This window comes from Pongo pygmaeus, chromosome 1, assembly GCF_028885625.2.
Source record: "Pongo pygmaeus isolate AG05252 chromosome 1, NHGRI_mPonPyg2-v2.0_pri, whole genome shotgun sequence".
NCBI classification, from domain to species: domain Eukaryota; kingdom Metazoa; phylum Chordata; class Mammalia; order Primates; family Hominidae; genus Pongo; species Pongo pygmaeus.
In genome coordinates this window covers 207,296,857-207,314,721 of record NC_072373.2, presented here as the reverse complement: position 1 = coordinate 207,314,721, position 17,865 = coordinate 207,296,857, and the positions used below count along the sequence as shown (strand labels likewise).

The 17,865-nt window shown below is 49.2% G+C and overlaps 1 protein-coding gene across 4 annotated transcripts in view; it reads right to left on the bottom strand.

The window, feature by feature from the left end:
- Positions 1 to 17,636, bottom strand: part of ASAP3 (ArfGAP with SH3 domain, ankyrin repeat and PH domain 3) — a 55,756-nt gene extending 38,120 nt beyond the window's left edge. The window contains exon 1 of one of the 4 annotated variants that reach the window (XM_054500830.2): positions 17,383 to 17,636. In XM_054500830.2, the coding sequence (XP_054356805.1) occupies positions 17,383 to 17,511 (129 nt within the window). In that variant the 5' untranslated portion in view covers positions 17,512 to 17,636. The remainder of the gene's footprint in view (positions 1 to 17,382) is intronic. The other 3 variants (XM_054500840.2, XM_054500849.2, XM_054500859.2) reach the window with 3 other exon arrangements.
- Between the last annotated feature and the right edge of the window lie 229 nt (positions 17,637 to 17,865).

The window sequence follows — 17,865 nt, the reverse complement described above, 5'->3', positions numbered from 1 at the left end:
TGTGTCATCCCATGACCATTACAGCCATTATTATTATTATTATTATTATTATTATTATTATTATTATTTTGAGATGAAATCTCGCTCTGTAGCCCAGGCTGGAGTGCAGTGGCGTGATCTCAGTTCACCACAACCTCCACCTCCCAGGTTCAAGCAATTATCCTACCTCAGCCTCCAGAGTAGCTGGGATTACAGGCGTGCACCACTGCACCCGGCTAATTTTCTGTAGTAGAGACGGGGGTTTCACCATGTTGGCCAGGCTGGTCTTGAACTCCTGACCTCAGGTAATCCGCCCGCCTCGGCCTCCCAAAGTGCTAGGACTACATGTGTGAGCCACCTCACCCGGCCCATTACAGCCATTATTATTATTATTATTATTATTATTATTATTACTGTTTTTGAGATGGAGTCTTGCTCTGTCGCCCAGGCTGAAGTGCAGTGGCGTGCAAGCTCACTGCAAGCTCCGCCTCCCGGGTTCATGCCATTCTCCTGCCTCAGCCTCCCAAGTAGCTGGGACTACAGGTGCCCACCACCACGCCTGGTTAATTTTTTTTGTATTTTTAGTAGAGATGGGGTTTCACCATGTTAGCCAGGATGGTCTCGATCTCCTGACCTCGTGATCCGCCCACCTCAGCCTCCCAAAGTGCTGGGATTACAGGCGTGAGCCACCGCGCCTGGCCCATTATAGCCATTATTAATAGATAACAGTGTTTTCCCCACTGACTGTGGGTTTGGTTCATCATTCTGTTAAGATATGATGGTAGCCTCTACCAATTAAACTAGAGTTGGTACAGGAGATGAAAAACATTTTCTATATTTGCTTTGGACTATGGTGTTGTTCCTCAAGAGACGAAGTCACAGAATATTAGAGATTATCTAACATTACCTCCTCATTTTACAGACTGCAAAATAAAGGTTCAGGTGAGTTTCTTGCCCCAGGTTTCACTGGAAATGCAAACAAACTAAGAAACAAATACAAACTAGGCCAGCATGGTGGCTCATGCCTGTAATACCAGCACTTTGGGAGGCAGAGGCAGGTGGATCACAAGGTCAGGAGTTCAAGACCACCCTGGTCAAGATGGTGAAACTCCGTCTCTACTAAAAATACAAAAAAAATAGCTGAGTGTGGTGGCAGGTGCCTGTAGTCCCGGCTACTCAGGAGGCTGAGGCAGAGAATTGCTTAAACCCAGAAGGCAGAGGTTGCAGTGAGCCGAGATCACACCACTGCACTCCAGCCTGGGTGACAGAGTGACACTCCGTCTCAAAAAAAAAAAAAAAAAAAAAAAAGGGGAAAAAAATACAACCTAAAACTTGTATAGAGCTTTACAGTTTGTAAGGGAGTTTGACACCCACCATTTCAGACACACAGCATCTTAATGGGGCAGTCATCGTTTTTGTTCCCATCTAGCTGATGAGTCAGCGAGGCACAGAACAGTGAAGATCATTGCCTGAGCTCACACAGCCAAAATGTGGACCTGGGAACTGAACTGTTAAGACTCTAACTCCCTTGTTCATTTCCAGGCAATGAACCCAGACCCTGGAGGTCCGTGGTGTTACTAGCAGGACCCTGTGAAGCCACACTTATCATGAGCACTACTGACGAGTATAAAAATGTTTCACAAATTAGTCTGACCACATTCCAAATATGTGCAACTCTATGATCAATAAGACACAGAACTCTTTAAAAGCATTCTTGAATTCATTTGTTCTTTCCCGTATTTTTCAATCAATCAATACTAACAATGTAAGTGATGTGGGAAGATCAATGAAACTCCAACGCTAAAAAGGAGTTTTCTTGTGGGGTGGCTGAATCCTGGCTCTTTGGTCTTTGACTCCAGTGTCCACAAAGATGATTAAATTATATGTACTACATATTAAACATGATCCTAAAAATATAACGTTTGGCTGGGTGCAGTGGCTCACGCCTGTAATCCCAGCACTTTGGGAGGCTGAGGCGGGCGGATCACGAGGTCAGGAGTTTGAGACCATCCTAGCCAACATGGTGGAACCCTGTCTCTACTAAAAATACAAAAATTAGCCAGGTGTGGTGGCTAATTTTTGTAGTCCCAGCGACTCGGGAGGCTGAGGCAGGAGAATCGCTTGAAACAGGGAGGTGGAGGTTGTAGTGAGTCGAGATCACACCACTGTACTCCAGCCTGGGTGATGGAGTGAGACTCCATCTCAAAAAAAAAAAAAAAAAAAATACAATACCTTAATGAGCAAACCAAGTTACACTTAAAATATTTAACAAAATGATAAAGTACAAAAAAAAAAAAAGAAAAAGAAAAAAAAAAACCCAGGGCTTCTCACTTCTAGATCCAATTACCAATTTACAGAAAATGCAGGTCAGGTGTTGTGGCTCCTGCCTGTAATCCCAGCACTTTGGGAGGCCCAAGTGGGCGGACTGCTTGAGCCCAGGAGTTTGAGACCAGCCTGGGCAACATGGCGAAACACTGTCTCTACAAAAAATACAAAACAATTTGCCAGGTGTGGTGGCACACACCTGTAGTCCCAGCCACTTGGGAAGCTAAGGTAGGGTATCACTTGAGCCCAGGAGGTCAAGGCTGCAGTGAGCTCTGATTGCACCACTGCACTCCAGCCTGAGCAACAGAGCGAGACTCTATCTCAAAAATAATAATAATAATAATAAATAAATAAAATAAACTCAAACCCAGGCAATTGGGTTCCAGAGTCCATGCTTTTAACCAAACCTCTAGGTTTTATTCTATAAATGATGGGGTGCTCCTGAAGGGTTCTGAACAGGGCAGTTACTTGGTAATTCTCAACATAAAAAGTTTAACTCCAGGGCTCAGCTGCAGATCCATGTTCAAGCGGGACAAAGAGAGTTCAGCCTTGTCCCCCAGGCATGACAGGGTGATGGGAACACAGCCAGGCCCTGACCCGGAGCAGATCACCCAACAGGAAGGACTCCCATTCCAAGCTCCCAGCTTGAGTCTATTATTAGCATGAATTCAACTACCTACTGCCCCACTAACTGACTGCTCACTTTGGGGCAGGCACTTTATGTTTGTTACCTGGCCTATTCCTCCCAACAACTCTGTGAGGTAGTTATTATCCTCCCCATCTTACAGATGAAGAAACTGAGGCTGGGGTAGGTTAGGCAGTTTGCTCAAGGTCATGTAGGAAGTTCTAAGAAGCGCAGAGACCTCTGCCTCCAGAGCCCTTTCTTGCTATCACACTAAAGCAGACTATGAGCTAAATCCTCTCTCTCTGAGCCCCAGTTACCTCTGTAAGGATTGCTGTGAAAAGAAATTGAGGTAACATTTTTTCTAATGGTGGATGCCAGGCATCTTCAGAGGCACCGCAGAAACATTCTGAGAATGGCCTTCTACTGCATATAGAACAAGGCCATGAGACCAAGAGCCCTGAACTGGAAAGTGCTGAATTTTAGGGTTGTTCCTGCCATTAAGCCCTCGGTGTGCCTCTCAGTAAGTTCCTTCCTCCTATGCTTCAGTTTCCTCATCTGTCCATTTTTGAGCTAACAGACGTGAGCTCTAAATCCCCTTCCAGGCCAAAGCGCTAGGACACAGTTGAGGTTAGTCATACCCTACAAGGCTGCTCCAACCTCAGCCACCAGCAGGAGCGAGGGAAAGACTCCAAATGGTTTTCCTTTGGATCAGCCCCCACCCCCAGCACCTGAGAGTCCAGGCTGGGGCAGAAGGGGGTGCCAGAGGAGGGCAGTGCTCTTCCCAGCTATCCCTCTGCCTCATCCATACCAAGGTGGCCCTTGGCCCTGCTTGCCACCCTACAGCCCCTGCGGTGGCTACACTGCAAGGCCTGGGAGCCAGGACCCAGGGCCAGCCTCAGCCCTGCCCCTGTCCTGTGGTGTGACCTGGCCAGTCTCCTTCCCACCCTGAGCCTCTGACTCCTCTTCTGGAATGAAGGGTTTGGGTGGTGACAGGGAAGGCTCCTGTCTGCTCTGACATTTATTATTTCAGGATCCTCTGGCCTCTTGCTGTTTTCCTTCCTGCACTGCTGGAGCCTGTGACTGGCTGTGCACCCCTTGGTCAGGCCTCTGCAGACGTCTTCCCAGCCTGGGCACTTGTCCAGCCTCACCAGCTCAGCCGTACCGGCTGTCCCTTGTGGGGTGGTGGGAAGCAGGGAGGAAGAGGGGTTGCAAGAAGGGAGCCACACCCTCGATGTATGCTGAGGCCTCTGCAAACCCCAAGTTTCCTGGCTGGGATTTTCCTCAGGAGATTGCTTGGCGGTGATGAGCTAAGAGAACAAGAACTTTGCTGGACTAACCGCCGAAGGTTCCTACCCGACCCCTGGCCTCAAGCCCTGAATTCCACCCAACACTGGGGAAGAACCTGGCCTGCCCTCTTGGACAGAGCAGCAAACAGTACTTCCCACCTTCTGGGTTCCCTTGTTGGCCAGGATGAATCCCTCCCTGCCCCCCACTTGGGCTTGCTATCCATCACTGGTCCCTTAAAACCATCCCTATCGAACTCTTGGCAATTTCCTCAATATGCCAAACTGTTTCCAGCCATCAGACCTTTGCTCATGCTGCTCCCTCTGCCTGGAGGGCCTTGCCCCATTCTGCCTAGTAAACACTTCATCTTTCCCGACTCAACTTACAGGTCACCCCCTCCCCACCACAACAGAACTGATCCTGCCTACCTGTATTCCATCCTGGGCCCGCTACAGGCTTTCATTAGAGCATCCTGGCCCTTATTTGCCATACATGTCTGATCTCTACGGGGCTGAAAACTCCAGAAAGGCAGGGAATGGCTCATTTACCTTTGTATCTGCAGCACTCAACACAAGGCTCAGGATGGAGGTGTTAATAAGCATGTGTGGAATGAATGAATGAATGAATGAATGATTAAATGTATGAATACATATTAGCAAGACCCAGTGGCAATACAGAAAAGAGAGCAAGGGTTAAGGACTCCAGCTTTCAAGTCATACTGTCCTAAAGTCCAAATTCTGGTTCCAGTCCTCTTAGTTGAGGCAAGTGACACAGCTTCTCTGATAGATGTTCCCCATCTGTCAAATGGCATAATAACAGCATCTATCTAATCAGACTGAACTCAGTCAGGCATTTAAGCACATGGCCCAGCATAATACACACAGAAAGGGCTTCACGGTAGCTATTCCTGCCCAGCAGACACCTTCTCTGTATCCAAATAACTGGACAAGCCCTGTGTTATGATGTGCTAATATCTGAAAAATGCTTACAACACTGCCTGGTGTGTTTGTTTTTCCTATTTTTATTGCTTTTTAACACAACCCAGACAACATGGATGAACCTTGAAAACATTATGCAACTGAATGAGATCAGACACAAAAGGCCACATGTAGTAGGATTTCATTCACATGAACTGTCCAGAATAGGTAAAGCCATAGAGATGGAAAGTTGTCGGGGGCCGGGAAAAGGAGTGGAGAGTAACTACTAATCAATACAGGGTTTCTTTTTGGGATAATGGAAATGTTCTGGAATTACATAGTGGTGATGACTACACAACACTGTGAATATACTTAAGGCCACTGAATTGTACATTTTAAAATGGTGCGTTTTATGTTATGTGAATTTTACCTGAATGAGAAGAAATCTACCTAAAAGCAACCTAAGGGATTGTAGGGTGCAGCCAGGACTGAGAACTGCTAGGCAGCCTCTCATCAAATGTTTTGTTTTGTTTTCGTAGAGACAGGGTCTTGCTTTGTTGTTTGATTCCAGGGTGGTCTCAAACTCCTGGCTTCAAGTGATCCTCCCACCTTGGCGTCCCACGGTGCTGGGATTATGGGTATGAGCCACCACACTGGCCTCAGCAAATGTTTGACAAAGAAATGAACAGGAGGCAGAGAGCAAAGGGCAGAGCTGAGGGAAGACCCTGCCTTGTCCAAAATCAGGCTTAGCTGTTCATTCCCCAAAACCTCCAAGGTACACAAGGTTTCCCTTTTTGCTCTGGTGCCAGGACCGCACAGATAATCTCAACACTCACTCATGGTAATTACCTCATCCCTATTGCAATTACTTTTCTCTTTTCTCTGTATGTTTCCTGATCTTTTTAACTACCCCGTGTGCAGGTGTACTTGTGTTTACAGTAAGAGGGAATTTTAAAAAATTACTAAGTACCTGTCACGTGCTAGGTTTATGCTTGCTAGATTTTTTATGTTATCCCCTCAAACAAACCCATAAGACAGTTATCATCATCCCTAATTCACAGATCAGAAAACCGAGATTCAGAAAGGTTAAGTCATTTGCCCAAAGTCATACAGCCAGTAGGAATTCAAACCCAAGCCTGTCTGACTTTAGTTACTGGACTCTCGCCACAGACCTCAGCCACATCCCTGTATGCTACAGGTTGTCAATCAACTTTTCATTGGCAGAGTCCTCCCACCCAGAAGGAGACCTTGTCTAGTTCTCTCCACGCCCTCAGAGCCTGCCTTTGTACACCACAGGCGTTCAGTAAATATGGCTTAATGGATTATTAACCTTCAGTGGGCATGCAATAGCTTACCACAACAGTTTTCACCCCGACTGCTCATCAGTTACCTGGGAACTTCTGAACTGCACACTTGCCCAGGCCTCGCCCCCGGGAGATTCTGATTCAGTGGGTCTGGGTGTAGCCCGCAGCAGCTGAGATTCTTAAAAGCTCTTTCAAGGTCTAAAACCAGTCAAGTTAGAGAACCTTCAGCAGCTGTTCCCAGCTCAGCCTCCCATGCCCTCCAAAGCACCTCCTGTGACGTTGGTGAGGTGGAATCAGTTTTCCCAGGGCCCTGCCCTAGAGTCACAGAAGCCACTCACTGTGCCCCTGTGGGTCTCACTCCCTCATCTGCCCTGGGCACAAGTTCTAGGCCCATCGAAGGGACCTTCTAGCAGCATCTTGTCTGAGAATGATATGATCAAATTGCCTTCAGGGAGAGCATGTTCCTTCTGATCTGACCTAAAGTTAGTTTCTGCCTCCAAATCTGCCTGAGTCATCTGTCTCCTTGCACCTCAGTGGCCAGAAACAGCTGAACACTAGGCAAGGAAGTGAGCACAAAAAAAGACAAATTTGGGGAGAGAAGGAGACTTTGAGAGACAGGCTCAAGGTTGACAACTCTGGGAAGACCCTCGGCCCCCTGTGCAGAGGCTGTTGGTAGGGAGGAGGCGGTTCAGTGGAGTTGGGTCCCCAGTCCATCCTAGAAAACCCTGTTGATCCCAGGGCCCTAGCCACAACCTATGTCTCTGCTCACCTTCTAGGGAGAACTTCTCATCTGCTCCCTCCTCAAATCAGTCCAGGATGGTGTGGAGGCGAAAATGGCATTAAGTCTACTCTTTCTTTTTTTTTTTTTTTTTTTGAGATGGAGCCTTGCTGTGTCTGCAGTAGCACAATCTCGGCTCGCTGAAACATCCATCTCCCGGGTTCAAGCAATTCTCCTGCCTCAGCCTCCTGAGTAGCTGGGATTACAGGTGCCCGCCAGCATGCCTGGCTAATTTTTGTATTTTTAGTAGAGATGGGGTTTTGCCATGTTGGCCAGGCTGGTCTGGAACTCCTGACCTCAGGTGATCCACCCGCCTCAGTCCCCCAGAGTGCTGGGATTACAGGCGTGAGCCATAAATCTGTTCTTAAGGTTCCCAATGACCTCCATGTTGCCAAAGCCAGAGGCTGTGTCTCTGTCATTGTCTTATTTTACCTCTGGGCATCTGGGCAGCATCTAACAGAGCCGAGCACCCTTTCTCCTCGGAACACTTCTCTCCTGGCTTCTGAGGCACAACACTGTCTTATTTTCTTCCCTCCCCACTGACAGCCCGTTCTTGGTCTCCTTTATTAATTCCTCCTCCTATCCCAATCTTTTGATACCGAGGGTCCCCAGGGCTTGGGCCTGGGCCTTCTTCATTCCTCTCTCTAGGTGATCTTGTCCATTCCACAGCTTTATTTAATTTTTTTTTATTTTTTTGAGACACAGTTTTGCCCTTTCACCCAGGCTGGAGTGCAGTGGCGCAATCTCAGTTCACTGCAACCTCCACCTCCCGGGTTCAAGCGATTCTCCTGCCTCAGCCTCCGAATAGCTGGGATTACAGGTGCGTGCCACCACGCCCGGCTAATTTTTTGCATTTTTAGTGAGACAGGGTTTTGCCATGTTGGCCAGGCTAGTCTCAAACTCCTGACCTCAAGTAGTCCCCCTGCCTCAGCCTCCCAAAGTGCTGGGATTACGGATGTGGGCCACCATGCCCAGCTCCCACAGCTTTAAGTACCAGTTCAAGCAATGGATGCAAATGTGGTTCAGGCAGCACCTGCATGGGAATTTCCAGGGTGCTGGTTTAAATGCAGATTCCCAGACACTCCCACAAGCTGGCAAACCTGCTGTCAAGTACATCTGTCATTGTGTGCCAGTCTGGCACCTGACCTCCTTCCTATGTCTGGGGACTTCCTCACTGTACAAGTCTTGGCAGAGTTCACCTCCTATGAAAGCTGAAAACAACAAATTCTTGCTTTTCCAGCCTCCCTTACACCTAAGCTCAACCAATCAGAAGCCCTCACTACAGACTTTGAATCAGGAGCACAGTGGAAGATCCATTCCAATGCTGGTGGCAACCACTGCAGTGGTGTCTAGTGTCCAGGGGACAGTGACACAGCGATGGCATTTAGTGTGTGGCAGCAGTGTCCTGCCAAACTGGCTCGGTGGCATGATTTTGGCTGAGATCCTGCCTGCTGCCCAGCCCCAGTTTTCCAACTTCCCAGAAATTCTGTGAGCTACTGAACATTCCCTTTCAGTGCAGCCCTTTTCTGCTTAAATCAGCTCAGGATGGTTTCTCTTGCTTGCCATAAAAAGCCTAAGATACCTCCAATGAATCATACTCTCTGGGAATGATGCCAGGTGATTCTGACACAGATAAAGGTTTGAAACCCACTGTCTTGATGCTGACAGCTCTCAAATGTGTATCTCCAGCCCGCTCCTTTGAATTCCAAACTCACATACTGCCTTCTTGACATCTCCACTTGGATGTCTCAAGACCTATAAACATATACAGATAGAATTCCTGGCCAGGCGCAAGTTGCTCATGCTCGTAACCCTAACACTTTGGGAGGCCAAGGCAAGAGGATCACTTAAGCCCAAGAGTTTGAGACCAGCCTAGGCAACACAGTAAGACCTCATCTTTACTAAAAGAAGAAACAAATTAGCATGGATGTGGTGGCATGTGACTGTGGAAGCAGGAGGATTGCTTAAGCCCAGGAATTCAAGGCTGTGGTGGGCTATGATTGCACCACTGCATTCCAGCCTGGGCAAAAGAAGGAGACCCTGTCTCTAAAAAACAAAAAATTAAAAAAAAAAATTAGAATTCTTGATTTCTCCCCAAACCTGTTCCCCTGCCAGATTTCCCCTTCTCGGTATATGGCACCCTTCCATCAGAAATTTAAGGCCGGGCACAGTGGCTCACACTTGTAATCTCAGCACTTTGGGAAGCTGAGGCGGGCAGATCATTTGAGGTCAGGAGAGTCTGAGAACAGCCTGGCCAACATGGTGAAACCTCATGTCTATTAAAAATACAAAAATTAGCTGGGTGTGGTAGCGGGCGCCTGTAGCCCCAGGTACTTGGGAGGCTGAGGCATGAGAATCACTTGAACCCGGGAGGTAGAGGTTGCAGTAAGCTGAGATGGTGCCACTGAACTCCAGCCTGGGCAATACAGTAAGACTCCATCCCAATCAAACAAAAAAAAAAAAAAAAAAAAGAAAAAGAAATGTGGGACCCAATCTTGAGCACTGCCCACATGTACTCCATCAACAAATCTTGACTGCTTATAAAACACTTCTACAATATGTGCACTTCTGTCCTCCTCCACCAACCACAACCCTATCCACACCACCATCATCTCTTCCCTAAATAACAGCATGGCCTCCTTGGGTCCTCTCCTGGCCCTTCCAATCTAGTTTCCACACAGCAACTGATATGATCTTTCTAAAATATAAACTGGATTATGTTGCTTGCCTGTATACTAAATAAAACTTAAACTCACTACCAGGGCCATCAAACTTGAATATGGCCTCGCCACCACCACCCGAACTCAGCAGGTGCCACTCTTCCCTTTGCCCATCTCAGTGCTTTTGCCCCTTGGGCCCCCTTTCAGGGTCACATATACTTCAGCTTCTTTACTGCCTCAGGGCCTTTGCCTAAGATGTCCCCTCCATCTGGAGCATCCCCATACCATTATTCTCTATGAATGCTCTTTTTTAGTTTTTTTTTCTTTCATTTATTTGTTATTCAACCAATATTTTCTGAAAACAGTTCTATGGTAAATACTAGAGACACAACAGTGAGATTAGTTTCTATTCTCATAGAAGTCGAAATCTATTGACAAATTAGATTAATAAAATTAATCTAATTAATAAAATAATATTTTGTCAGGGGGACAGAGTCTTGCTCTGTCGCCCAGGCTGGAGTACAATGGCGTGACCTGGGCTCACTGCAACCTCCACCTCCTGGGTTCAAGCAATTCTCGTGCCTCAGCCTCCTGAGTAGCTGGGATTACAGGCACGTGCCACCACACCCGGCTAATTTTTGTATTTTTAGGACAGACAAGGTTTCACCATGTTGGCCAGGCTGGTCTCGAACTCCTGACCTCCGGTGATCAATCTGCCTCTGGGAGGCTGAGGCAGGAGAATCACTTGAACCCAGGAGACGGAGGTTGCAGTGAGCCGAGATCACACTACTGCACTCCAGCCTGGGCAACAGAGCGAGACTCCATCTCAAAAAAAAAAAAAAAAAGATGATGATCCTTGGTGATGAGGGGCACACGTGGAGGTGAGAGGTCGCACCACTCATTGTGAAAACAGCTCTGGAAGGGAGCCTGGGGGAAGTTAGGAGTGTGGTCAAGTATGCACTGGGACATGAGGATCTAGGCTACAGGTACAAATATGTGAGTCACCTGGAGATGGGAGGTAACTAAGGCCACACGTGTGGACAAGATTCCCTGAAGAGATGAGGACCCAGAACAAACCTCAAAGAAGGCCTTGACGAGAAGGATGAGTCTTTGTGCCACTTAGTACAATGAGCAACTTCTGACTTATTTGTTCTTTCTGTTTGTTTTGTTTTGTTTTGGAGACAGGGTCTTGCTCTATCACCTAGGCTAGCATGCAGTGGCACCATCAGAGTTCACTGCAGCCTCAACCTCCGGGCTCAAGTGATCCTCTCACCTCGGCCTCCCAAAGTGCTGACATTACAGGCATAAGCCACTGCACCCGGCTGTGACTTATTTGTTTACCTGCTTACTGTTGGGCTTTGCCAGAAGACTGTAAGCTCCACAGGGCAGGGACTGCATCTCTAACTGAGCGATGCATCTGCCCAGTGCCTCATACAGGGCCTGGCATGGGGCAGTCCCCCAGGCACTATGCTGGCAGGGCCAACCTCATCCATTCCTTGAGCAACATGATTGGGTCCACTGGTCCACACTGCCCAACAAAAAGTCAGAATGCTCAATTGGCATTCAAAACCCTCCAAGTCTTGCTGCACCCCCTTAGCATTCTAATCTCATCTTTTAAATCTTTTAAACTCTTATAACTGGCTGGGCGCAGTGGCTCACACCTGTAATCCCAGCACTTTGGGAGGCCGAGGTGGGCGGATCACCTGAGGTCAGGAGTTTGAGACAAGCCCGGCCAACATGGCAAAACCCCGTCTCTACTGAAAATACAAAAATTAGCCAGGCATGGTGGCGGGCGCCTGTAATCCCAGCTACTCAGGAGGCTGAGGAAGGAGAATCGCTTGAACCTGGGAGGTGGAGGTTGCAGTGAGCCCAGATCGTGCCGTTGCACTCCAGCCTGGGTGACAAGAGTGAAACTCCATCTTAAAAAAGAAAAAAAAAAAAAATCCAGCCAGGTGCAATGGCTCACGCCTGTAATGCCAGCACTTTGAGAGGACGAGGCAGGCGGATCACGAGGTCAGGAGAACAAGACCATCCTGGCTAACACGGTGAAACCCTGTCTCTACTAGAAATACAAAAAATTATCCGGGCGTGGTGGTGGGCACCTGTAGTCCCAGCTACTCGGGAAATTGAGGCAGAAGAATGGCGTGAACCCAGGAGGTGGAGGTCACAGTGAGCTGAGATCGTGCCACTGCACTCCAGCCTGCATGACAGAGCAAGACTCTGTCTCAAAAAAAAATTAAAAAATAAAAAATAAAAAAACTCCTATACCTGAGTTTTCTAAACGGGTTCTTCTATACCTGAGAGTATGCATAAATGATCTAAACCAGGGAGGTACAGAACAGGATGGGCACAGCACCTCTCCCTGGAACCTGGACTGTGTGAAATAAAGAGGAATCGCCATAGATACTTCTGAGGGGATTTTCCAGGCCCTGCCCCTCTTCTCTGAGAAGCGCCCCCTCCCACACCATAGGTCTCAATGGCCATGTTTACCCTGCCTGTTACTTTCCCTCCATGACCTCTGCTGATGAAACCAGGGGTGGAGACCCAGCTACTGGAACCAGTCCAGAAGCTGGGCCGGGCTGTCAACCTCTGCCAGGAACTTGGAAGTGGGACATGAGACTGGCTCAATCTTGTGTCCGGTTACCTTTAGACACTGGCCCAGTGAGGTCACGTGAGCATGGGGGCTGTGCTTTGGGGCGTGTGTGATGATGAATGAGCGAAAGCACTGATCAGATGTGCAGAGAGAAGCAGAGGCAGGAGAGAACAAGAATGACGAAGCAGCTGCCTTAGTTCCTGACAACTTCCCAGCCTCCAGTTCCAGGCCCTGGAGAGGTGTACTTTTACCTCTGGCTCTTCAGTCCCATGAGGCACCTCTAATTCTTTAAAGCCAATTTCCCTCAATCTTCTTCTCTGACAATCAAAAAACAAACAAACAAATTTCCCTCCAACAGAAACAAGCTTGACAGGGTTTATGTTTCTTGCAAACAATCTCTAAGATTACACAATTTTAACACTAAAATACATTTTACAAAGCAAACTGTAAAATTCACAAGAATATTAAAAATCAAGAAGGAAATCCTTTCTAAAACAAGATTCAAAAAAGCAAAAGTCACAAAGGAAAAGAAAAATGTAACTCCAAAACAATTTAAACTGTGCATTATAAGACCTGATACCAATTCAGGTAAACATTCCCCCAGCCACTCCCATTACCCCACTGATAATATATTTTCCGTGAGGACATACATTGGGAAGCATGTACATTTCCAAAGCAATTACCTCTGGGGAGAATACAGGGATTGAGATAGTTGTTCATAGGCCTTTTCTGTTATGTTTTAAATTACTTATTACAAATTATGCCCCGGCCGAGCATAGTGGCTCACGCCTGTAATCCTAACATTTTTGGAGGATGAGGTGGGCAGATCACTTGAGCCCAGGAGTTCAAGACCAGCCGGGCAACATAGTGAAACCCCAACCCTACAAAAAATACAAAAATTAACCTGGCACCAGTAATCCTAGCTACTCAGGAGGCTGAGGTGGGAAAATCACCTGAGCCCAGGAGGTTGAGGCTGTGGTGAGCCATGATTGTGCCACTGTACTCTAGCCTGGGTGACAGAGTGAGATCCTGTCTCAAAAAATAAAATAATAATAAATTATGCCACTTGTCCAATTAAAACTTTCTTTTTAAATTTCAAAAATATATACAAAACAAGCCTTTGGAGACCTCCTATTTGTGGCAGACTGCTTCATCTGAGACCTACTGGAGGGGGTGTGTCCACTAGCAGTTTGAGGCACACAATATAGTGTGAATTCTTGGCTCTGGTCAAAATGGCTTACTTGGTTCCCAATATGCTCTCTTCCCACGAGTCTCTGAATTGACTCCCTTGTCCTCTCCGATAAATGGGGTTCATCTATCCTTCCACCTGGAAGTGTCACCTCCTCCAGGAACTTCTCCCTCATTGCACCAGTCCTTACTGCTCTCTCCCTCTCCTGCTCCACTTGCCTCTTATGGCATTGACTGTACCTTTCTCTGGGGACTCAGGACAAACTCCTGGGGTTCTTACTGATCTCCCTGTAACAGCCTACTTCTCCCTAGTCAGTCAGCAAATCAAAGTAGCATCTTTATGTCCTTAGCGTCCTTTATGTCCATAGAGATGGCACAGAGAGCTGGACAGAGCCCAGGCAGAGCACAGCAGAGTCAGAGAGACCCACTATGTGACACATGGCAGCTGCCTCCACTGCCCTAGGCCCAGTTTCACCTGTTGTTGTGAATATCAATGAGATGATGGGCACAAAGGGGCCCAAGACAGGAAGAGGCTGGTTGACGTAATGACTATCTTAATATACTCCCTCACATTTGCATGGTACTTCATAATTGAACACAAAAAACTTTAACAACCCAGTAGGGTAAGCAGGGAGTGATTAAGAGATCCATTTTAAGGATAAAATAACGAAGTTCAGAGAAATTACGTAGGGAGGACAGACAGATGGACTTTAAAAGGAAAGAGAACAGGACCAGGGGTAGAACACGTGGGTAGAAATGCTAACTTTCCCACTATCCAGCCGCAGGAGCTTGGACAAGTCTCTTGGCCTCTCTGGACATCAGTTTCTCCATCTTATCTGAGAGAGTTTCTAGCTGGTCTCTATCTTAAAAGGGTCCCTCAGCCCTGACATTCTAGTTTCCTGTGATCTGCCCAGGGTCCTTCCCAGCAGGACTGTACAAAAGGGCTGCGAGTCCCAGGACAGGGTCCCTAGTTACTTCCAGGAAACCAGTCAGAACTGGAAGACTTGACTTAAGAATCAGTTGCATTTTGATTCAGTCAAATAGAGCTACAAGCCTGGGGGTGGGTTAGTCAAGCCCAGAGCTGGGGGAAAAAATTGCAGCATCAAACTACATGTAAACACAATGTAATCGCAAAATATAAATGCAAATGCAAAACCAAACAGGAAACCTCAGGGAAGTCTAATCCAAAATTCAGACTCTAACTTTTTGGGCCCTGAAATGCTGAAGAGAAAAGCTGTGTTTGGGTGCCACGAGCATTTCTGTTGTAACAATGAACCTCTACATGCACCAAACCAAAAATCTGAAGGCAAAGGAGGATGGGTTTTGTCTTGCCTGAACTGGGGCAAAGCTGAGCCCTGAACAGAGCCTGCTGCGGCCTCCAGACCCATTCTAAGGGCCCCTCCCCCAACACACAGTGCTTACACTTACACAGCCAGGCAAGGCCAGATGTATGGGCATAAATGGGCATTTCTGTCCATGGATAAGGTGCATATTGGAGCCCCTTCTCCTGCTCTAAGATTCTAACGAACAACCTGGGGAGGAGGATGAACCATGAAATCCCTAAGAATGTGGATGGCACTGAGCTATTCTGGGTCATGAAATGTAAGGCTATGAAGACAAATCTCAGGAAGCTCTCCAAAGGATGGGCTGGACAGCAGTGTTTCCCTGTGAGCCCCACAGTAAAATATAACCCACATCCACAGGCAGTGGACTCCAAGCTACTGGTTCTGCCCAAGGAAGGAAGCCAAACCTGACCAGCTGCTTCTTATTTTAATAAAACATGTACCCCTACTATGTGCAAAGTAGTAGGCTAGGCTCTGTGAGACAAATGATACAAGGCGAGGCTCTGTGAGACAAATGAAGACAAAAGAGACCCAATCACTGTCTAAAGAGAGCTGCCGATTAACCTGATGATAATCATTCCATTTATCAAGAGGCATGGGCCAGCGCAGCGGCTCACGCCTATAATCCTAGCACTTTGAGAGGCCAAGGCGGATAGATTGCCTGAGCTCAGGAGTTCAAGAACAGCCTGACCAACATGGTGAAACCCTGTCTCTACTAAAAATACAAATATTAGCCGGATGTGGTGGCCCATGCCTGTAATTCCAGCTGCTTGGGAGGCTGAGGAATGAGAATTGCTTGAACCCGGGAGGCAGAGATTGCAGTCAGCGGAGATCACACCACTGTACTCCAGCCTGGGAGACAGAGCAAGACTCTTGTCTCCAAAAAAAAGATGCATGCTTTATATGCATTGTCTCATGTGAGGTACACATTATTACCCCCATTCCACAGATGACAGAACAGGTCACATGCCCACGTTCACCCAAATGACAAACTGCAGAGCCAGCGTTTGAAAAAGGTCTGCCTTGGCCGGGCACGGTGGCTCACGCCTGTAATCCCAGCACTTTGGGAGGCCGAGACGGGCGGATCAGGAGGTCAGGAGATCCAGACCATCCTGGCTAACACGGTGAAACCCCGTCTCTACTAAAAACACACACACACAAAAAAAAAAAAATTAGCCGGGCGTGGTGGCGGACGCCTGTAGTCCCAGCTACTCGGGAGGCTAAGGCAGGAGAATGGTGTGAACCTGGGAGGCGGAGTTTGCATTGAGCCAAGATCACGCCACTGCACTCCAGCCTGGGCGACACAGCGAGACTCCGTCTCAAAAAAAAAAAAAAAAAAAAGAAAGAAAGAAAAAAGGTCTGCCTTCCCCAAAGTCGATGCTCCTTCCACAATCCTCTATCACCCTTACAAAGTGATACAAACAGACTCCGAGATGGAGGGTCAGCCTGCCAAGAGAGAAGGAGAGATTTCCTGACACTGGCGCAGGGTGTTATAAACTACTGAGCTTTGTATCTGCCGCGCAGTGGGTGCCTAGTACACTTAGGGTGAAGGGTGGAAAGCTAGAGCCGTTGCTGAGGTCCAAAATGCCACCCAAATTGAGGGCATTCTTTGGATGGGGAGCTGCAAAAACACATTATTCTCCGTTGGACCAAGGCCACGGGGTGTCTGTCCTAGAATATTCCTTGCAGAGGAGCTGGGGAAAGCTGCAGCAGGTTCGGAGAAGAGGAATGGAAGGAACTCCGAAGAGCATGGGAATGGGGTGGGGCAGACTGCAAGACCGAAAGAAAAGGCCTGGGACGCTTTGCTGGGAAAGACAAAGAGGAGAGGGGAGGGGAAAGGAGACGATAAACTTGCCAACAGCCCAGCCAAGGTGAACCCCGGCTCCTGGCGCCTTCCCATCCGCATTCATTCCACAAACGCGGGCCAAATCTCCGAACCAGCCGCAAGGGGGAGGGGGGGCCTCTCTGCAGCCGGGGGGAAGAAAGTTCAGGACTGAGGCGGGAAGCCTGCCTCTCAGAAGGGGAGTGACTCGCGGGGGCACACTTGTGGGGCTCCGAAGATGAAAACGCAAACTGAGGCTGGAAGGCGCTAGGCAAACACATATGTGATGACGCGGTCACGCGGGGCACTTGGGGTACGTCCCCCGACCTGTGGAATTTGTCATCGAAGTGACCTCGAGGCCCCCCAGAACGGTCCCTCGGGCCTCCCCCCGCTTCGACGGTGAGGACGCAGCTGTTGGAGATGCGCTCGGTCCTCCCAGACCTAGGGAGGGGGCAGGTTTCGGGGCGCGGTGAAGGGCCGTCGCAGCTCGGGTGCGACACGCCTGTGGAGGTCAAGGCCAGGCCCGGCGCCGACCCCCGACCCCTCCCGCCTCGGCCCCCTCACCTCCTCCCGCGCCAGCGCCGCCCCCCGGTACCGGGGCATCTTGGCGGCGAAGGCGGCGGCCCCAGCCGGGGAGCTGAGGTCCTCCGCGGTGACGGCCAGGAACTCGGCTACGCTGAACTGCTCCGGCATGGCGGGCGCGAGCGTGGGGCTGCCGGAGCGGGGCGCGGGGGGCACTGAGCTGCTCCGCGCTGAGCCGGCCTCACCGCCGGCCGGGGGCGCCGTCCCGGCTTCCGCACGCCCCGCCCCTCCGCACGCCCCGCCCCCGACCCTCCAGCCGCTCTCCGCTCCTCAGCTGGGACGGCCCCGCCCCCGGCTCCTCGCCGTCCACCACCACCACGGTCCACGCTCCGGCCCCGGTCCCGGCCCCGCGCCGCCTCAGGCCGCTTCCCCGGCCCCTCGCCGGCCCCCTCGGCCACGCCCCCAGCCCCCTCACCGCCTCAGACCCCGCCCCCTGGCTCGATGCCCCGCCCCTGGCCTCAGTCG